Source organism: Pituophis catenifer, unplaced genomic scaffold (genome assembly GCF_029215685.1).
Source record: "Pituophis catenifer annectens isolate HBS135680 unplaced genomic scaffold, rPitCat1.0.hap2 SCAF_3, whole genome shotgun sequence".
NCBI classification, from domain to species: domain Eukaryota; kingdom Metazoa; phylum Chordata; class Lepidosauria; order Squamata; family Colubridae; genus Pituophis; species Pituophis catenifer.
Genome location: NW_027256883.1, coordinates 39,917,190 through 39,940,282, shown reverse-complemented (window position 1 = coordinate 39,940,282; position 23,093 = coordinate 39,917,190). Strand labels below are relative to the sequence as shown.

Genomic DNA, 23,093 nt, shown 5'->3' with positions numbered 1-23,093 from the left:
TCAATTACTTCTTTCCAGCCAGACTCAGAAATAGCAATAGCACTTAGATTTATATACCACTTCACAGTGCTTTACAACCCTCTAAATGGTTTACAAAGTCAGCATATTTTCCCCAACAATCTGGGTTCTCATTTTACTGATCTTAGAAGCATGGAAGGCTAAATCAGTCTTGAGCCTGATGAGATTTGATCTGCCAAATTGTAGGTTGCTGGAAATCAACAGAAGTAGCCTGCAGTACTGCATTCTAACCACTGCGCCACCACGGCTCTTATGTTGTTCTCATTGGAAGTTTGGAAAGTGATTTTTTTTAAACCAATTTTTCATAAATATTGTGGATGGAAAATGAGACTGACATTATAAAACAGTATATTTTGAGGTTTTCGGGGGAGAGTACACACACACATGCTCACAGTTTGTAAGTATTTCTTTTATTTTAAGCTTGTGGAGTTTTGCTTACTACATTTTGCATAACTAAAAACAAAATAACTGTCTCAAAGGAAAACATGTTTGATAGATGTATATAATGTTGAACTTTGTAATCTTACTTCAACCTGCAAAAGACAAGTGTCATGGACAAAGCAAAACATCAGTCAGCCTTGGATCTGGTACATAAAAACATTGCCTTTAGGAATTACAGTTTTGACTCTTTTTCCCTTGATATCAAAACAAAACAAAACAAAACAAAAAAACCCAGACTGGTAAATTAAAAGGGAATCTGTGAATTTTGTGATCAACAAATTTACTGCATATTTACTTCATATATCATATTGTAATAAGGCCACTCTTTAAAAAATTGGGGGGGGGGTGAAATTCTAAATTTCAAATGTTCTTTTCCTGCCAAACAAGCCACCCAAAGTATGTGTCTATTTTGGAAGAAACTTTAAAGGATTTGCCTTCATCTCTATCCTTCAGTAGATTTGACATTCCCCCCACTTTGACACAAATCTAGTATCCGTACATATGCAACATATGCCTCTCTCCAATTTGTAATTGGATGAGGTCTGGTGGGCATAACTTTTCCCTCATTTCTGTTTGTAATTTTGGAGAATATCTAAAGTGGACTTAAAAATTTTCCTGACTCAAAGTAACAAGTTACCAGGGCAGTATTTCTCCGAATCATAATGAGATTTCTTTTTGTCTAACCCCAGCTGCCTCATACCATTCAGAACATTGCCAAGAATATTATAAACACTAATTTTTTTTTGTATATAATCAACTCTGAATGCTGGCAAAGGAATGTTTGTTTAAAATGTATACCAGAGAGGATAATTTTCCGAGCTCTTTTCTGTTTGAAAGAGATATAAGAGTTGCATATTCATATCTCCTGTTTGTACACACATTACACATATGTTTCCTGGTGGAGTGTGGCCTCTCATTCCTTTCACTCCCAGCAATCAGCCATCATCTGCTTTTCCAAGCAACCTTTGAGTTACAACAATATATAGCTAGTATCTCCACGAGGCTCACAGGATGCCTTCTCCATACTGATCGCACTTGGGTTATGTACATGAAAGCAGAGAAGTAGGAATTCAATATTCTCTAAACAGGCATTCTATAAATATATTGAACTATTTGTCATGGTGCTGAAAAGTATGTACAAGTGCTGAACTGATTAAAAAAAATCAAAGGACTTATGTTCAATATATTTAGAGGCCATCAATTTGGTGAAATACTGCCTTTCCTTTGCCCCAGTTTGACAGTGAAAATTAAAATGAAATAAAATGAAATAAATTAAGACCCCTGATAATCAAGAATGAAAGCCGTAACCCAATCAGTTATTTAATACATGGAACATCATTTTCCTTCACTCTTATACTTTGTACTGCACAATCATAAAATTTCAGTTCCGATTCAGTTCAGTTCAGAGTTCAAATCACAGACCTTAGTTCAGTCTCCTCATAAATATACTATTAATGACAGAATTAATGTATATGAAAGGAGGATTCTGATAAACTGGAACAAGTTCAGAGGACAATAAAGCTAAAGAGCATAAAGAAAAATTGAGGAAAAAATGCATACCTACAGCAATATGAAAACAGAGGGAGAATTTTATGGTGCTGTTCATGTACATAAAGGGATTTTGTACAGACAAAGGTTCCAATCTCTCAGAATGCAGATCATGAAATTCATTTGAGTTAGAGAAAACAGATAGTGAGTGAATGTTAGGAAAAAAAATCCTAAGAACAATTTGACACTGGAACCAATTACCAGGAGTGTCCTCTACTTCCTAGGATGGATTCAAGGAAAGCCCAGGTAACTCTCTGACAGATTATTTTAAATTATTACCATGAGCAGCAGATTGGACTTAATGTCTAAATTCAGTTCTCTGATTCAAATAGAATATTTCTCAATATGTTGCTACTATTGATAGTAGTGATAAGTAACATAATTTTAAAATGAAACAATGGGTGCTGGTATTAGCTTATCCTAAAGTAAACAAAAGTAGTAAGTAATGAAGAAAGCATACTTGATTTGGTCTTTAAGAGGATCTGAACTGAGTGTCCATCATTGAGAATCTCACAATCACGGCATACAAAATAATTTGGTGATAAGTGTATTTCCAGTAACAATGGGTCATATTTGGCCTCTCTTGAATTCAAATTAATAGGAGATTGATATTCCCCATTTGCATCAGGAAAGATTAGCCCCCACTCAACACCTGAAAAAGAGAATAACACATTTCATTGAAATGAAAGTTAATTGTTTTTCTATACACTCTTAGAAAAATGGACTGTGACTAGATTTATCCTGTTCTGCTATACATTTTTAAAAGTCTGTTGAAGGTAGTTGTCATAAGATTAGAAGTAAACAGTCTGACATCAGGCTAATCCAAACAAGAGCAGGTGGAAACTGTCCCTCCCATCCAAATAAGAGTAGTTATATTAGTTAGACCACAAAGGCAAAAGGGAGCAACACAAGAATTTAACCTTGATTTCATTATCAACAGGGCTTGCATTTGAAGCATAGCAGTCACTGGATTTATATAGCTTCACTAGCTTCTACCTTTTCTAGATCACATTATTAAGAGAAGTGGGACACAATCCCTAGGAAAATGAACAAAAAATATTTATACATATCACATTTCAAGACCAAAACAAGGTCAGAGTATTAACTATTCAATGAACGTTTATCCAGAGGACTGCTTCTTTATAAGCAAATAGCAGCTTCAAAGTTATGGTTTGCATAAGAACTACAACATTTAGAAAGATTGCCTTTTCCACCCTGCTCAATGCCAGGAATAAACAATATATACCCACATATTCGCAAAGATGCTTTTTCAAAAACGCTTGTCTAGTACAAAAATGCATTTAATCTCTCATCCACTTTGGGTCAGCAGGTCAAGCCAAAGATTTCTTCTTAAGAATATTAAATATACCATAATATAAAAATGCCAAATATTTCTTTAGAGAAAATAAAACCATATAACAAAACAGCTCCTGTTCTCATTTTCAATTCCTATTATCACAATCATTGATCAGAAATTTAAAAAATGTATATTCAACTTGATTTAAGTACAAGTCAAACACTATTTTAGATTGATATGACCATCATTTAATGAACATAGAATAAACTAATTACAGAAGAATGTCATTTCTGACATGCAATAATCTGACAAGGATCTACAAATAAAATTCCAGCAGGTATGTTAAACAGGAGCCAGCCAAAGAATCCTAAAATAACATCGTAATAACACATGAGCTACGAATTCCTTCTATCTTTAAGCCATAAAAATGTTGTGCAGGTATAAAAACTGGAAATCAAGATTTTAAGATAAGATTTTCTTAGCCTGAGTAAAAGGCATGAAATATCACAAAGCAGGGAATACATTTAAGTTAAAACATGGCTGTTTCGCCAAGCTGGCCTGGACTGAATGGGGTTTTAATGGGAATTTTGGTTTTTATTGTTGAATTTTAATTGGACTTGTTGTTTATTGCTGTGAGCCGCCCTGAGTCCTTGTGGAGAAAGTGCAGCATATAAATCCGATAATAAATAAATAAATAAATAAATAAATAAATAAATAAATAAATAAATAAGCTGATTAAAACTCTTTTTAGAATAAAGGAATTAAATTCCTGTTTAACATCTTCTCAAAGGTGTTTTTCAAAAGGCAACTTTTGAAACAAGAAAACCTTCTTATTTTTTTCCCCCCATGAAAACATTTCGCTTCTCATTCAAGAAGCTTCTTCAGTTTTTCAAAGAAAAAACCAAGAGAGTCCAGTTGCCTTTTGAAAAGAACCTTTGGGAAATCCATGACCTGGATGTTGAGGATTTCCATAGATGTTTAATGTCTTGATTTCACCAAATAAAATCTAACTTTTCTCGTTTTGTATAATGCTTCCTTCCCATCATCTCAGAAAATGTACATTTTTAATTTTTCACCACAACCACAAGAACAGCATCCATTCAGAGAAAGAAGCAACCTGGAATTAAGGAGAAACTTCCTAACAGTAAGTGGAACTGCTTGCCTTCAGAAATCATGGGCACTTCATCACTGGAGGTTTTAAAGAAGAGACTGGATAGTCACTTATCTGAAATTGATCTCGCTGTTGCGATCTTGTGAGATCTGGCCATGAATGGTGTGAATGGGTTTTAATGTTTTAATTTTGAAATGTTTTTATAATGGTTTTTAAGTGGCTGTTCAAGCAAATAGGCTGACTCTGATTCTGGGTTTTATTATTTATTATTTATTAGTTAATTTGGATTAAAATGGGATTTTGTTGTACATGTTTTTAACTTGTGTTCGCCGCCCTGAGTCCTTCTGGAGAAGGGCGGCATATAAATACATGAAATAAATAAATAAATAAATAAATAAATAAATAAATAAATAAATAAATAAATAATACATTGTAAGCCACCCTGAGTCTTCGGAGAAAGGCGGCATATAAATTGAACTAAATAAATGGTGTAGGTTCTCCTGATTTGAGTATGGGGCTGGACTAGAAGACCTCCAAGGTCCCTTCCAGCTCTATCCTATCCTATCCTATCCTATCCTATCCTATCCTATTCTATCCTATCCTATCCTATCCTATCCCTGCATGCACACACAATTTTTCACTTAATATCCAGCCTGAAAAAGAATCCGAGTCGCTAACAAATCCACATTGCCTGCAATTTTGTTTTCTTAATCCTCTGTCACCAGATCACTGTGTACACAATATCCCATCTGCAACGCTGGCTCCATGCTGCCTTGAAAAGGAATGCTGTCACCTTTCAAAACGCACAGACGATTAAAAAAAAAAAACAACCCGAGAGATTAAAAATCCCTTCCCGGGGCCACAGCAGTTGAAAGTAGAGACTCGGTCATGCGAACACCTCAGTATTTTGAGTTTTGAAGGCCACACGGCAACGTGTTGTTAAAGCGATTCTGAAGCTTTTTGTTTTACCTCCAAACAAATCCCTCACTTTTGGATGCAGCTGGCTTCACCTGCCAACCTTTCGTTTTCGTCGGAAGAAAATTGCTTTATGAACACCCCAGACACCATCTGATAATGAAGGCAAGTATTACCTGCACATATTGATGGGGGGCAAGAGCCAGCGTGGGTTTTACTTTACTTTCAGTCTTCTCCCATTCCCTCCCATTCCTCCGACTGGTCGCAGATCACAAACTCAACCCAGCCCTCTTCCCCCGGCCGCCGCCTGCTTACCTTCTTCGTAGCCCCAATCCACACTTTCCTCTCTCTCGGCGACTTGCCCCGATTCCTCCATGAAGCTGCCAGCTTTTTCCGCGCTTCGTGGGCGCTCTCAGCAAGACCCCCGCGCGGAAGCCGGCTCTCCGCCTGGTTGTGTGCCTGGGCTGAAAGCAGGAGCCGGCGCTTTCTTTGCGAACTGCTAAGTTGGGACTGTGTGAAGACAGGCAACTTGGCTGCAAAGAGACACGTGTTCAGAAGGCGGTGCCTCTCTTGAGACGGCACGGTTTGTGCTTGTGCGCAACTAGTTGTGTCCGCACCGTTGCTTAGGTTAACGGCGTTAAGGAAAGAAATGTCCATGTCAGAAGGTCGAAAGGGTAAAGCGAAGCAGCCTAAGAAATGTGGTGGAAAGAAGTTGGAAAGTGTGGCCTGGATCAGTAGTGAATTAACTAGATTTTAAAAAAAAAAAAAAAAAAAACTTTGTTTTCCCCTTGGTCTTCCCTATTCCAGGAATGTTTTATAGCTGACTCTTAAATTGTAACAGAACAAAGTTGTTTTTTCAAGCCCAGAAATATTACTAGTCTTTTAAACTACAGACTATCTTCAATCCTAATTTCATGGTCAGGAATACTCATGCCAAGGGCCTGTAATTATCTAATATTGCACTGTATTGTTTCAGACAACCAGCTTCTTTGTTTTTGGGCTTAGAATTGTCCTTTTACCTGGCTTCCTCGTGAGTCAAATCCCAGAGATCTTTCCCACTATCTGGGCTCACCAGACTATTTGGGGGTCATAGCCTTCTGAAGCTATAAAGCAAAGGAAAGCTGGAATAAAATTTTAAGCATAGTCACAGTCATGTGATTTTTTACTTAGTGGATGCTTTGCTAATGACCAGGTGCCTGTTCTACTTGTGGTCACTAAACAAAAACTACCTATCTGTCAGAGAAGTGCTATCTGTTCATCACTGAGTTATCATAAAACAATATCAGCATGAAATAGCCTGCCTCCATTCCCCATCCTTTTACTATTGCATCTATTCTCAGTCACTGCTCACTGGAATTTTCAGATGCTACCCATAAAGAGACAAAACAATTGGTTTAATCCTCTGGCTTTGGAACACTCTCTCTTTCTCTTTCTCTCTAACATGACTCTATCCAGTTAATGATGGTCCTATCCATTCTGTCAAGACACAAATTTGGTAAAAGGCTTTATTTTATTTTAAAAAAAAGAATTCACACAGGGATCTGAATCAGAGTCAGTAACTTTTGGGAAAAATATTTTATATTTAAATAAAAAATATTTTTATTTAGGACTTTTTTCCCCAGTTATTTCACTATAGGCATGTTTTCAAACTTGCATAAAACCAAGAAAGTCATAAACTTAAACTGAACTAACACACTCTAGTGCAATTATGCTAATCTGGTTGACACAATAACAACCATAACTCCTATTGTAAGCAGGAACAGTACTTTCATGTAATATTGGAACCTGATCAGTCTCTTCCTGCCAAAGCTGATTTTTAAAGGAAGAAAGTATAGTACTTGTTTATTTAGTCATCACATTTCTACATCACCTTCTCATCTAAGTGACTCTGGGCAGTTTACAATTAAAAATATAATGTAAAAACATAAATAAGAACAAAGTTAAAAACTGAATTAAAAAGGTTAGGTTAAAAGATTAAAAGTTGAAGACTTTTAAAAGGTAGATATATATAGAGGGATGCAAATCCCGAAGGCATCACTATGGCAAATTTATTTTGGCAAGAGATGTATAGTGAAATAGGACTGTTTTTTAAAAAAAAGAAAAGAAAGGAAAAGACCAAAAGTGATGAGATCCTCATAATATTGAATCAATGAAGGACAATAATGAAAGATATGAAGTGACAGAATGTCTACAAAACAATATCTTTATAGATAGAAAGACAACAAATTATAGAGCAAGGTAAAATGGAAAAACATAAATAAATCAAGATTTATTGCAATGAAACCGTCATCATAAGACATTGGAAGATCATCAACCTAATTGAATTAATTCAAAGACCAGATGGGATTCCTGAAAGAATTAGGGAAACTCATTCACTCATTTGACTTTAATTGTTGTTACCTTTGAAAAATTGTACATACATGAGAGAAACTGCAAAATCAAGAAAGACATGCAAATGCTAGAACAAGATTTATTACAGCTCAGTATATTTAGAAAGGAATAAAACGGAAAGTATAGGATTAAGTCTCATACTTAAGATGTGTGATTGGTGTTGTGTACATGCATATGATTGTGTGTGTGCATGCATGCATACATATCTTTGTGCATTTACATTTGAGATATATAGATATAGATTGGCACATTTAAGATCTGTCTATCTGTCAGTCTTTCCATCTATTTCCACATGTAAACTGTCAGCTACAATTCCTATTCAGGAATATTGTTCAATAAATGTCATGCAAACACACTTTATGTTTATTTAAATATTTGTGCTTAGAATTGTTTGAGTAGGAACATCTTGCACACAGTTGACATTGAGACTTTTTTTTTGTAGCAACATTACAAAAGAATCACTCATCCTTCACCTCACAAGACTGTAATGGGGCAGCGAAGGGAACTTGGCCAGAGCATAGCAAGTGCTATAGGCAAACAAATACAGGTCATGAATAGAAGGCATAAAGTCTTCTTATAAATGATGTCACTATAACCTGTAACATGTTGAAGAATGGGCAGAGGACCAATTAAAGGAGGTGTGATTGCATAGGGCTACAATGGTCTCTAGTCTAAAGGATAATGAACAAATAAAAATAACTGACCCTTCAGGAGAAAGATGAAAGGCCAATATCCAAGGATTGTGATTTCCTATCTCCATTTGACAGGAATGACTATTCCACAATAACCCCAAAGCTGTATTACAGTTAGATCCTTATTTGAGGCATATCTTTAGCATATTTACCTTTAGATTATCTTTGAAAGAGTTTTTGTAAGACTATTCTTTGTACAGTCAAGAGAACACTTGGAGGAATAGTTTACATGCAATGCCATTCTCCATCCCATAAAGATAGTTCATATATGAATATAAAGAGGATTTCCTTGGATAGATATACAAAATACAAAATGTAAAGTAATTCTCATATTGTACACCTTATCAACCATCTTGTTTTTGAATACACACACACACACAAACAGAATTGCAGTAGAAGAGCATTTTTGTACAAAATGTATGTCCAATTATTTTCATCTGAACAAGTGAGTTAAAAGAAACACAAAGCTTTGCAAAGCTTAGTTGAAAGAGAAGGAAGAAATAATGAAAAACATCCAAAATTCCACATGATTATTAGGTAGTGAATATAATGGTTATCTTTGTCATGCTTTTATTTTCAAGTCTACCAGATTGGAACAGGACAATAACAATAAATGAATAAATGAATGAATAAATGAATAAATAAATAATAAGAAACAAGTGCTAATTGCTGTCCTGCTCAAAAGCATTTAGCTCACTATAGGATGGAAGAGTGCACAGTCTGTGTACTGATTCCGCGATAAATATGGCTTGCATTTTACACTCAGTAATTACTGGATTTCTTATTTGCAGCTTTCCTTGTTTTGCAGTAAACTTAGCTTACCTAGAATTGTGCCTTTGAATCACTGCCTGCAGGGCTTCTAATCCTAGTACCAGCTGAGAGAAGAATGAAAATTTAATTATGAAGAAAAGGAATGAAAGGTGTTGCAGCAATGGAACTAGTTTCAGTTCAGAGCTATTATATTTCTATATACATTACAGCAGAATTTTTCTGGTTCTTTTTTAACAATTTTTTTCATGAACTTCTGAGGGGTTTATCTCTTCATTGTAGATAGTGAAGTTTGCAAGTGGTTGTTTATGTAACAGTTCTTTGAATCTTGTAAAGCTGGAAATGAATCCTTCAGTTATGCCTCAGTGCACAGTGATAATGGAATAACCATAAATTAGTTGTGGGGGAAATTGTGCATGAATTCCAAATGAATATGTTTTAGGGGGAAATTATCATATTAAGTAACATGAATGGATTGGCAGGACTGAGACAAGATAGTACAGAAAAAATGATTAGGCCATTTGGAGATGCAAAAATGAATAAGAATGTGATTGGTGAGTATCTCCTTATAAAAAGGAATATGAGGTTTAAGTATAAGTGTATTTGTATGAACATCATGTGACCTTGTAGGGGAGATGAGCAGCATAAAAATTGAATCAATAAAATAAAGAATGAACGAATACGAGTCTAAAATATTTATGATAAAAAAACAAAAGAAAATGGTTGAGGGTAATGAGGAGTTTTGAATGTGAGCATGTTGTCTTTAAACTGTGCATTGATGGTTAATTTAGAATTTGCAGGACAAATAACAAGAACATTAAGTGATATGCCAGTACGGAACTAAATTTTGAAAAAGGTTTATTAAGAAATTTCCCCTGAATATACAATACTTGGAAGAATACCACTCCAAAACAGCCAGGTAAGCCCAAATGGTGGGGAAGATTTCCAGAACACAACTCATGAGAAGCTGGGAAAAAGGAATAAATTTTATAACCCTTTTTTGCTACTTCACCACCCTTTGGAATTCCGCCTCAATTCTGGGATTATTGATAAAGGGAAATTAGTGTTTGTATTTACATTCATTGGAGGGAAAGATTACAAAAGAGTAAGCAAGCACACAATTGGGAATCCACATTGAGAGAGATGCCTTAGAGCTGCTTAGGAGGTTGTGGGACCACTGCAGCTGTTATAACTTTGAAACAGGGTCGTATGTAGTTTTGAGGTATCGGTTGTAACTTTGAACCATTGTTAAGTGTCCTGGTGTTTCTCGAGGACTACCCATAATTTAAAACAACTCACTTCCTGGCCTTGTGTAAAAATAGACATATGCATCCAAGACTGCTGCATCCACTCCCCATAGTGACTTTGGAAAACAATTTCCTTGGACTTTATTGGTAGTGTAGCACAAATCATAGGCATAGATGCATTGTGATAAAATTGACCTTTCTTTAAAATGGCTGATTGTCCTTCCCTCCACTGCTAAGATAGCCCATCTGTTTATTTGCCTGTGCCTATGTGACAGAAGAAAATCATCTGGGTGTATACAAGATGAAATGGCGCAATGCAATGTAAAGTTTTTTTTTTTTATTTGATTTATATGCCGCCCTTCTCCGGAGACTCAGGGCGGCTTACAATGCGTTAAGCAATAGCCTTCATACTTTTGTATATTTATACAAAGTCAGCTTATTGCCCCCACAAACTGGGTCCTCAATTTACCTACGTTGAATGCAAGGACTGTTTGACGTGGACTGTTTGGCGCAGACTACAGGAATTAGGCCTAAAATCTAGAATTCCACAAAAAAAGTCACTTATGTCTCTCAAACAAAGGTTGAAAAGCATTACATTCTTGATTAAGTTATCTTTCCATTGATATATAATTTTATGGTACTACTCCAAAAAAAAGTCGTGTTATTAGCCATCAAACCTCAAAAATACACTTTTCCCAAAAGGTCTCCACAATTTTGGCCACTACTGTACAGCACTCTAATCTCAGTCAGGAGGACTTCAAATTACAACCTGTGGAAGCTGAAGACAGAAATCCAGAAATTTAACATTTCAGAGAGAGCCTTATGCATTTCAAGAGAGAATAACTTGAATTTGCCCTATTAAACCACTCCAAAAAATTAGGAAGAACTTCAATGAAGACTATAGCCTTCGATGTCTGTATCCTAATGCTCAAAGTATCAGAGAGAAAGGAATTAAGCCATAATTCTTTTGTAAGAAAGTGGGTTGACTGGTAAGCTGATTCTCATGACTGGAATAAAGCACTTTAATGAGATAACTTGTTCAAAAGACTACAAAATAGTAGAAAAAGAAAAGGAATTGTACTGCATGTTAAAATATCTCCAGCTTGTATACAGAAATACAAGTTAATCAAATTGGTGATGCTAAGAGAAGCTAGTTTTAAAATGCAGAACAAAGTCTAAAAGTTGCACTAGTATGAATATTCAGAAGCTGCCAAACTAACAAGAAAAATGTATAGGGATGATTCTCAAAAACAAACTGCAGATCTTTTTTGTATGATAATTTTATTAAACATTATAATTTAAAAAATAATACAAACTAAAAAATAAAACAATAAAAAGAAAAAAAAATAGTACAGAAAAGAAAAAAGCAGAAAGGAAAATAGAAAAGAAAGAAAAAATAATATGGTAAGAAAAAGAAAATAAATATATAAAAAAACAACTTCCCTGTTCATCATATCTACATAGTTTTCAGCTTACAATCATAATGAAGCTTCCTCAGCATAGTCATAAATTATGATAGTTGTAAGCTGCAATGGTTCGCTATGGGCTGCTTTTGCTGAAAACCAGAAATGCAATTTTGGCAAAATGTGGTTACATGACCATGGGGCAAATGACTATAAAAGCAGGCCAGTTTCCAAGTGCTTCAAATGTGACCATGAGAGGGTTGCCATAAGCACTTCGGAACCAGGTCATAAGTCTACCTGTAAACAATTTTAGTAACTTATCACTTTCTCTTAAAATACAACCCATATTGCATTTCTCATTTATGAAGAAATCCTAAAAGTCTTAAAGAGGAGCTTTTAAATCCTGGTCAGCAAACCTCCATTAAGGGATCAGAGAATCATAGGATTGGAAGGAATGTGAGGTCTTCTAGTACAACCCACACCAAGGCAGGAGTTCTCATACCATAATGGACCAATGGGGTTGTTTAGTCTTGAAAACCTCCTGTGATGGAGCACTCACAACTCCAAGAGGCAAGCTGTTCCACTTAATAGTTCTGTCAGGAAATTCTTCTTTATTTTCAGGTTGGATCTCCGTCTGACAAGCTTACACTCATTGCTTCTAGTCCTACTCTCAGTTGTTTTGGAGAATAAATTGATGCCCTCTTCCCTATAATATTCCTTTAAATATTAGATGCTATCATATCTCCCCTCACTTCATTAAACTAAACATACATAATTCCTTTACCCATTTTCATAGAACCTTTTATTATCTTCATTGCTCTCCTCTGGTCCGTTTCTAAGGCTTCAGCATCCACTTTGGATCGTAATGACCACAACTGGATGTAATATTCCAAATGTAGCAGTACTATCATTTAACTTGAATGTTATTATCCCTCCACTAATGCAGCCCAGGACTGCATTGGGTTTTTTTGGCAACTGCAGGACACTGCTGACTCATATTTAAGCGGTGGTTTACTTGAATATCTACAATATGTTTCTTATAGGCACTATTGTTGAGCCAGGAATGTCTATTCTGTACCAGTGCATATGTTTTGGTTTTTTGTTTGTTTGTTTTCCATAGGTATAGGACTTCGTTTCTTGCCACTGAATTATATCTTGTTGGATAAGGCCCAATGCTCAAATCTTAAAAGATCCTTCTAAAACTTGAGCCTACCGAAGTATTAACAATGCCCCTCAAGCTTTGTGTCATTTATAAATTTGATGAGTGTCCCTTCAACCCCCGATCTAGGTCACTTATGAATATGTTGAAGAATACCGGCCCAAGACAGGACCTTGAGGAAACCCACTTCCCTCCATCTAGATATAATTCCATTAAGGACTGAATGTTGAGTGTGATTACCAGAGATAATTGCATATCTATTTTAACCTTGATCAAATAAACCAATTTTATATTCCTTTCTTTTACTTTTAGCAATCTTAATCTTTAATCTCTTCAAGTAATATTCTAGAATTTGATTTCTCAGAATTTGAAAGTTTGGAAGAGTAAATCTCTGGTCCCAATGACTGACCCAGATTGACTTTGCATCATTATCCTGGAACACTTATATTTGTTTTCATTTGTAATTTGATTTCTTTTCATTTTTTCCTTGCCCCTGTTCACAAAAGCTTTCAAAATTTTAACAAGTTTCATTTGTAAATCCAATATAGGAAAGTTATCCAAGTCACTCTTTTGATTTTTTGTATTATTCCTTTTACTGTTAAGTGTAGAATTTTTCCAAATCATTCTTATAACCTGTTATTTTTAAATCCACATTTAATTTAGTCTCAGTCTTGCCTGGTAAAACGTATTCCTTTTAAAACAACAAAAATCCTATAAACTAAAAATAAATCTTGGCAATTTTCTTCTCCTATTTTCCCAAGTGATTCAGGATACAATTCTCAGAATTGTCAACCAATTAGCCAATTGTGGAAGTTGGAATTTCAACATACAAGATTTAAGAAAGCTGATAAAAGCATTCACCCAGCTGATGATGCATAGCTTATCCAAGACAGGGATCCTTATTAGCATAAATGTCATTTAAAGAGGCTTTTATCAAAAGATCAAAAATTGTTTCATTTTGCTTTATCATGTAGGATGTTTACATGCTTTAGTATTTTAGGGCATAATTCTAATATCCCCTGGGTTGCATGCTAATATCATTGTGGGAAGAACCTGGGTGTGACATCAAAGGCTATCCGACTTCAGAGAAAGCCTATGGTATTGTCTTCTATTACTAATTGGTCTAAGGACATGGGCCAAACTAGGTGCCCTAGCATGATTTTTTAGATGATTCAGATTCTGAAATAATCAACAGGATAAAATGGAAACAAGTATATACTAACTGATAGAGTACAAAGATTCTAGCACATGAAAAATGCTATATGGAAGATCATGTAGTTATTTGCTAACACTGAAAGCTTAAAAACATTTGGTACTAAATCTGAATATTAAAATGGAGCAGGCTAATAGAAGAATGGTTCATAATTAGAATTCTGTTAATTGATTACCTACTAACAACTGATATGATCCAGTCAAAGCAAAGCATTTTGAAGTTCAGATTACAATGTGAATGTTATGTATAGGTTAAAAAGTTTCATTTAAATCAATAATATTTAAAAAGTTTTATATTGACTGGATACTGCTTACTTTTTCCAGTTAATAGAGGTTATTTTTAATGTACAATATAGTGTTCAGCAATTAAGTTTATCAAGTATCAGAATCTCACTACAACTCTGTGATATACAGATAAAAAATAATATCTGAGAACATTCATTTGTTATGTAAACTATTTAATATTATATTACATGTGTTGAATGCAACTTAATGCAAGTTCTCCACCTAGTGGACTAATTGCTAACTCTAAAAACAGTCAGATTTCTATTTTAATGTGTATTGTTAAAAAATTTAGCTGTCATGTAAATGACTCACTACTATAATTTACTAACTACATAAACCAATACTACATAAGAGTAATATTAGGAAACATAACTTCAAATAGAATTTTAATTGTTACACAAATAGTGATATGACCAAATTCAGTATATTTACAGGTTTTGCAATTTACAGGAGAATCAGATTATTAAAATGATTCTGATAAAATTAAATAGTCAACATTTACAACATTTTAAATAATATCACCATTCAAATTTCAGTGACATTTTGGTTTTTTTAAAGGATACATTATGTCTGCCCTTGAACATTAACTATTTAAAAATATAAGCTATTTAAAAAATAAGCTTTCCAAAAACCATTAGAGGCAATGACAATATTAGGTCAATTTAAGTGCCTTAAATATGTGAAGGGTTTTTCAATATTTAATATACCATATTCAATACTCAAGTTTGTTTATTTGTTTGTTCATTTTTGTGTACAGGCAGCTAACAATCCTTTTGTCGTTGTTAGTTGCGAAGTCGTGTCTGACCCATCGCAACCCCATGGACAACGTTCCTCCAGGCCTTCCTGTCTTCTACTATCCTTTGGAGTCCATTTAAGCTCACGCCTACTGCTTCAGTGACTCCATCCAGCCACCTCATTCTCTGTCGTCCCTTTCTTCTTTTGCCCTCAATCTTTCTCAGCATCAGCTTCTTCTCCAGTGAGGCCTTCCTTCTCATTAGGTGGCCAAAATATTTGAGTTTCATCTTCAGGATCTGGCCTTTTAAAGAGCAGTCAGGGTTGATCCCCTCTAGGACTGACCAGTTTGATCGCCTTGTAGTCCAAGGGACTCGCAGGAGTCTTCTACAGCACCATAGTTCAAAGGCCTCAATTCTTTGGCGCTTAGCCTTTTTATGGTCCAACTTTCACAGCCATACATTGCAACTGGGAAAACCATAGACTTGAATATACGCACTTTTGTTGGCAGGCTGATGTCTCTGCTTTTTAGTATGCTGTCTAGATTTGCCATAGCTTTCCTCCCCAGAATCAAGCATCTTTTAATTTCTTGGCTGCAGTCCCCATCTGCAGTGATCTTGGCGCCCAGGAAAATAAAATTTGTCACTCCCTCCATTTCTTCCCCATCTATTTGCCAGGAATTGAGAGGGTTGGATGCCATGATCTTAGTTTTCTTAATGTTGAGTTTCAAGCCAACTTTTGCACTCTCCTTCTTCGCCCACCTAAAGAGCCTCTTTAGTTCCTTTTCGCTTTCTGCCATTAGAGTGGTGTCATCTGCATATCTGAGGTTGTTGATATTTCTCCCAGCAATTTTAACTCCAACTTTTGATTCATCTAGCCCTGCCATTCTTAGGATGTGCTCTGGATATTAGTTAAATAGGCAGGGTGACAGTATACAGCCTTGCCAGACTCCTTTCCCAATTTTGAACCAATCAGTGGTTTCGTGTCCAGTTCTCACTGTTGCTTCTTGCACTTGTCGCATATAGGTTTCTCAAGAGACAAATAAGATGGTCTGGTACTCCCATCTCTTTAAGAGCTTGCAAGCCCTGAAAACATCAATTTAGAACTTCAATGTGAATAGGTAGTACTGAGACTAGACTGAAATTTTAACTGTGTACATGTCCACAAATTACTGGCCTGTAAACAGACATTGTTCATGAGAATGAAAAATATTATCTATGAATTACCAAGGGAAACAAAACAGGCTGTGTAAAAAGGTTAGTAAGTGAAGTCCAAGGAAATGTTGTAATATTTAAAATGACACACTTTGCTGATTGGCTTACAAAGATTATTTTCTTCCTTTTTTTTTAATATATAAAAATAAAAATAGAAGGGTTATTTCCAGATAGAAAACTCTTAACACATATTGTACAGCTAGTCTATCTTAAATCAGAAGTACTAATTGGGAACAAGGGAGTGTTATATTTTGAGTTCCCTACACAATTTTGTGTATAAGACAGTGTAACTCTATCATAAAAGCTTCATCTGAGAGAACACTATATTTATTTATTTATTTTATTTATTTTATTATATTTCTATACCGCCCTTCTCCTGTGGGACTCAGGGCGGTGTACAGCCAGGATAAAACATAGCATATAAAAGTTAAAAACATTTTAAAAAACAATTAAATAATTTTGGCCCGAATTTAAAGCAACCCAATTAAAACCGAAATTCGATTAAAAAAAAAACTGAGAGGATGGGATCAAGCCAGCCCAGCTAGATGGAACAAGTGTGTTTTCAGGGCCCGATGAAAAGTCCGGAGGTCTGATATCGTGCGTATCTCAGGGGGCAGGTCATTCCAGAGGGCAGGTGCTGCTACAAAGAAGGCTCTCCCCCTGGGGGTCGCCAGCCGGCACTGCCTGGCCGACAGCACCTTGAGGAGGCCCTCTCTGTGCGAGCGAACCAGTCGGTGGGAGGCTATTGGCGGCAGAAGGCGGTCTCGCAAATACCCCAGCCCTAAGCCATGGAGTGCTTTAAAGGTGGTCACCAACACCTTGAAGCGCACCCGGAAGACCACAGGAAGCCAGTGCAGCTTGCGCAGGAGAGGTATTATATGTGAGCGCCCCGTCGCTCCCATAATCCCCCGCGCGACCGCATTCTGGACCAACTGCAGCCTCCGGGTGCACCCCGACGGGAGCCCCATGTAGAGAGCATTGCAGTATTTAAAGGATTTCTTTTCAGTTCCATGAGAATGAGATAATAATTCCAGTCATATGATAAAGAAAGGTGGAGCCATCAAAACTAACAAATCCAAGAAGTTATTTAGGGAAAAAAAAAAAGAAGAAAGAGATGTGGTTGGGGTGATGATAGTCAAGGGAAGTGATTGATTTTAAAACGCAACTTCATTTCCCAGAATGATGACTGGTAATCCTGATGTTGCCAAATTACAGGTCTTAGCCACTGTTATTATTTGCCATGCTGATTGATTCTGCTCAAATTTGTATTTCAGCAATACTTCGGGACCATAGTTCACCATATTTAAAACTGAAATGAATAATAATAATAATGAAATTTCTTAATTCCTTAGCCTTCCTGTTTCCTCTGGCTGATGGTCACATCTGAGAAAAAACTGCAATTTTACCTTAGGTGCATCAATGCCTGTTTGTTTGTGTGTGTGTTTATATACACACGCACACGTATATAAACAAACACACACAAGTGAAGAACAGCAAATGTTGACCCCCTCATTAAAAAAATCCCAGTAATTATAGCTCAGTCAGCCTGATATAGATATCTGGGATGATGTTAGAGCAGGTAATGGAGCACGCTATTTTAAAAATAACCTGATTGCTAAGAGTCAACATGCCTTTGTCAAAAATAGAGCACATGAGGCAAATTTTGTCTCCTTCTGTGACAGGATAACTATTCTACTGAAGAAAGCAAATACTGAAGCTGATATTAACCAAGTTATACATAACAAGCAGTTAAAGTGTGGTTTGGATAGCATTATAGTAAGATGGATTTACAACTGGCTGGTTAGCCACAAAATATAAGATATGCATATAGGAATAAAACTCCGTGACTTGGGAGACACACATCTGAGGCAGCTTTGGATGTGGTAGACAACAAGCTGAACATGTGTCATTAATTTCAGTTAGCTGCTGGTAGGGCTAATGCTGTTCTTGTCTTGATTAGAAGAAACCATGTATGAAAGACACATGAAGTCATTCATTATTTCTTTTCATAAGGTGCTAGTGAAATCACATCTGAAGTACTATGTACAATTCTGGACATCACATTTTCAAAAGATTATTGACATTTTAGCAAGGGTTCCAAGGATGGCAGTGCAGATAATCGAAGAATTAAAGCAAGGGTCCCAACCTCTGCTCCATGGACCAATACCGATCTGTAGCCCATTGAGACTCAGGCCGTGCAAGTGGCGGTCAAGTGCAAGAAGCTCCATTTGTGCGTGCACAGGATTAAGTACAAAACCATCCCTGCCCCCCTCCCTCCCACTGCTGCCAGTCTGTGGAGTGGGAAAGATTAGGGACTGCTGGACTAGAGGACATACCGTGAGGAATTTGGGATGTTCAGTGTGAGGAAATGAAAACTGAAGGGAGACATAGCTTTATTCTGATCCAATGAGGGAAGCAACAAGGAAGATGATCAAGAACTATGGCCACAGAAATGGGAGTCAGAAATAATGGGTATAATTTGCAACTGCTACATTTTGTTTAAATGTGAAGAAAAAAATTCTGACAATAAGACCCGTACAACAAGGGAATATTATAGAGATTTTTCCATCTCCATAAGAGAAACTGAACAGTCACCACTCATGGCTGATTTAACTGATTCTCCTACACACTGCAGAAAGTTAGGACAAATTATCTTCCAATTCTATAGTTCCATGATTCTGTGATTAGCAGTACAGTATTTGCCAAAGGATCAGTCCTCTTATGTTTGCCTGAACCTGATGGGCTGCTATTTTGGAATTGTGGAAAGTGGACTTTTTAATTTACAGTGACCTTTGGTATCAAATTTTGAGTTTCATGAACTTCAAATGCTGATCACTAAATTTGAGATATTTTCTGTAATTAAATATTTGGTTAATATGACAGTTTGTAAAATATTAGTACATGCACACTTGCTAACTGGATTTGTTTTTCATAGAAAAAGAACCTAAGATAAATATCTCTAAATTAAAAGCAGATTTTATTCAAGTAATCCCCATCTTAACAGTAGTTAAGTAGATGAACTAAAGTGCAAAGGGCAGTATGCATATTTTGCCATGATTTTGTTTATATTATTCAGTTCTAAAATAAGATCATTACATCTAACTCCTCTGTATTATATCAAGAGATTGCACTCCTTTGATTCTGGAAAATAACTTAATAACTTTGATAATTAGTTCAATATCTGTAGACGCTAATCCTGTTAAAGAACAATCCATATTTATTTCTGGCATAATTAATTATACATTAATAATTACTATGCAGTTATTGCAGAGGTTTCATCTAGAAATGACCAAACATCCCAATTATCCAGCTAAAAAGTAAAGAATTCTTTTTTTGAAGCAGATTTATAATTTTGCATAGTATTTGTCAAAAGGCCTTCTCTGTTCCTCATTGCATCAGCTTCAGAAATATTATATAAAAACATTTTTCTCTTTTTAATGACAGTAAAAACTTGCAGATGTCACTGAAGCTCTCAAAATTCTATTCTATAATTCAATGAGATTTAGGTATTTGTAACTAAATATATAGAAAGACCCATTCAGTTCTTATTGCTAAATGTTACATTCTTGCCCTGTACATAGTATTATGCTAAAAAGAAAATTGCAAATGGCATTCAGAATTAATAGCTGTTATAAAAATAGTTTATCTCAACTAGAGTTGCCTACATGAGTTCACCAGTATGTGACCAACAATATAAAAACCTACCCTCAAGCTACATATGTACTGTTACAGAAAACACAATCCCTATTCAAATTATCATCTCTAAAAAAATCTACAACGAATCAAACCATGTCAGAAAGACAATTTAAACATCATATTCATGGATACATGATACAATCATTGTGTCACAGGACTGAAATATTCTGAAACTCTGTCTTGTTGATATTTCATAATCCTTAGATAGATACATTTGCCAATAAGTATGGATTGTATTTATTCATATGCCAGAAATTCTCAAACTTTGTGAAACAGTCCTGGGATTTCATAAAATATAAAAATGAAATCATGAAATTCTTCCCCCACCAATAAAAGTAATGGTTTCATTAATATTAGATTCAATCCTTTTACTTGGGCAAAAGAATTATATTACATCCTAAATTGTTAATTTTTAGTTAAAATTTAATCTATACTAGACAATCCTGTGAGCCATTGGGTCCTTCTTTGAAATAAAGGTAGTGAAGTCTGATGTGATTAAGACTAAATATTAAATTTTAGGCTGACAGTATCCTTTACCCCAATGCTGTATTGTCCCATGCTCATTTAAGAAGAGTGTATATCATAAATAGAAAAATAATTGTACTGGCAAACAATCTACAATAATTAAGGTAAAGGTAAAGGTTTCCACCCCACATGCGTGCTAGTCGTTTCTGGCTCTAGGGGCGGTGCTCATCTCTGTTTCTAAGAGAAGAGCCAGTGCTGTCCGAAGACTTTCTCTGTGGTCATGTGGTTGGCATGACTAAGCACGGAGCGCTGTCACCTTCCCACTAAAGTGGTCCCTATTTTTCTACTTGTATTTTTTACATGCTTTCGAACTGCTACGTTGGCAGAAGCTGGGACAAGTAACGTGAACGATTAGTCAACTTTAATTACCTAAACAGAAAAACAGAATGATGTGGGAGTGGGAGCAACTTCCAATTTCCTGCTGGTTTTCCCGTTGACTTGGCGTGTGGGAAGCTAGCAGGGAGCATAGGAAATCACGATTATATGACTGTAGGGATGCTGCAGCAGCCACAACACAACTTTGAAATCAAACTGGTGTGATATTCATAGAAATATCAATTTCACAGGAGTAATGAGTCCCAGATTTTTTTAATTTAACATACAATGGACCATTTGAACTAATATGAGGATACAAACAGACAAATATAGTGAGAAAGTTAGTAGTAAATGGTTATCAGATAAAACAGTGATATAACCTTATGACTTTATAAAGTAAAATACAACTTTACAAAAGCTAAATTAATTTTAAAACATATTTTTAATGGGAAGGATGAAATTTCCTTGCTTTTGCAGACATACTGAAATTTGTATTTCTCTTTGAAGACAGCCACACTTATTTAAAGGAATTAGAAAGAGGGAAAAAGGTGCTTTTTAGTTTAAAACATATTTTCTTAAACTGCTTTTACAATACTGCAACTTGAAAAACACTGAAATATTGTGAATTGCTTTTGGAATTCTCTCTGGAAAAAACAGCTCAAAGAGTGCTCAGGAAGACACTCTGACAACCTTCTAGTCACTGTGTCATCATACTGTGAGATTTGCAACTCAGATTTGGAGAAATAGTGTAGTAGCCAGTAGCACAGAATTTATTTATGCAGTACCAACAACATGATGCTCTTAAGCAGTTTTACTGGATTAGGTCAAGAGTTTATCTAGTGCAGCATTTATTTGTCACTAACTGGGAATCACAGGTTAAGCAAATGCCCACCCTAATCCAAGCCAGTCCCCCCACCTCCAAGGTCATTCCTTAACATATAAGGGTGATACAAAGACTGCTAGTATTTGTCTCAGGAATTAAGTACCATAGTTTTGTTTTTTATAAAGTTTAATGGGGGGGGGGAGAATTACAGCTATTTAATTCACTTACATTAACATATGTTTTTGAATAAAGAATTAAAGATATATTGGCAAACAGTTTTTCTACTCTAAGTATATATATATATATATATATATATATATATATATATATATATATATATATATATATATATATATATATATATATATATCTGTCTAAAATTCAAGAGTTAAACCTGTTCCCAAAGAGATGTTTATGCCTGATCAAAGGTCTAAAATATCATAATGCATCAGGCCAAAGTCTCAAATGACCATCCCAGGTAACTGAAATACAATGATACCGTAGCATACAATGGAACAACATTCTTGCATCTGAAAGGGCAAAGTTAAAATTGAGAGAATAGAAAGGTGGGGAATGGGATAGTGCTGAGCCTTGAAAGTATGAGTTGCATGACTGGAGTAACAGTCCCAGAAAGGTTAAATAGAAATGCTTGTGAATAAGAAGTTTCGCCCATTTCCAAAAGTTTACTCTTCAGTTACACTCCAGGCCCATATTAAATTAAATTACGAAGGTTTTTCTAATTCTTGGCCTGTTCTATGATCTTGACTATGATCAATCCCAGGAATTTTGACAGTTCCTCGTACTTCTGGGGACAGTAATTCCAGTGCCTGATCTTTTTTGTCTTTAAGAGCCATCTTTCTAGCCTTTGGGCTGACCCTTTTTCCCCAGGATCCTTCATTCCTGCCATTAACCTACCCTAACAGTACTTACAGGAGCTACTATTCCAGTCTTGTATCACTGTTTTCTACCTAAGTAGACTCCTGTTGCTACTCCAGTCGCTTTCGTAGTTTCTTTGCTTATTTATATCCTGCCTTTATTACTTTACAAATAACTTAAGCAAACGTATCCAACACACCATCCTCCTGTTTTCCCCACAAGAAGCCCGTTGTTCCTGGCCATGCTTTTCAACGCGGAAGCTTTTATTTCAGTCCCGTTTCTGCCCTTCAATTCAAACCGTATCATTTATCACGGTTTATAATTCACAAAGCAATACGATCTATCACAAGTCGGTTATTTCTATTGGCCCATTCCACTTGTTTTCGTAAGGCATTCCCGCCAGTTCAACTTTCAGCTTTGCACGG

The 23,093-nt window shown here is 35.7% G+C and overlaps 1 protein-coding gene across 1 annotated transcript in view; it reads right to left on the bottom strand.

Moving 5' to 3' along the window:
• Positions 1–5,763, bottom strand: part of CA8 (carbonic anhydrase 8) — a 47,160-nt gene extending 41,397 nt beyond the window's left edge. Inside the window, exons 1-2 of the mRNA XM_070942262.1 lie at positions 5,646–5,763; positions 2,468–2,659 (exon numbers count right to left, since the gene is read on the bottom strand). Coding sequence (XP_070798363.1) covers positions 2,468–2,659; positions 5,646–5,706 — 253 coding nt within the window. The 5' untranslated portion in view covers positions 5,707–5,763. The remainder of the gene's footprint in view (positions 1–2,467; positions 2,660–5,645) is intronic.
• Between the last annotated feature and the right edge of the window lie 17,330 nt (positions 5,764–23,093).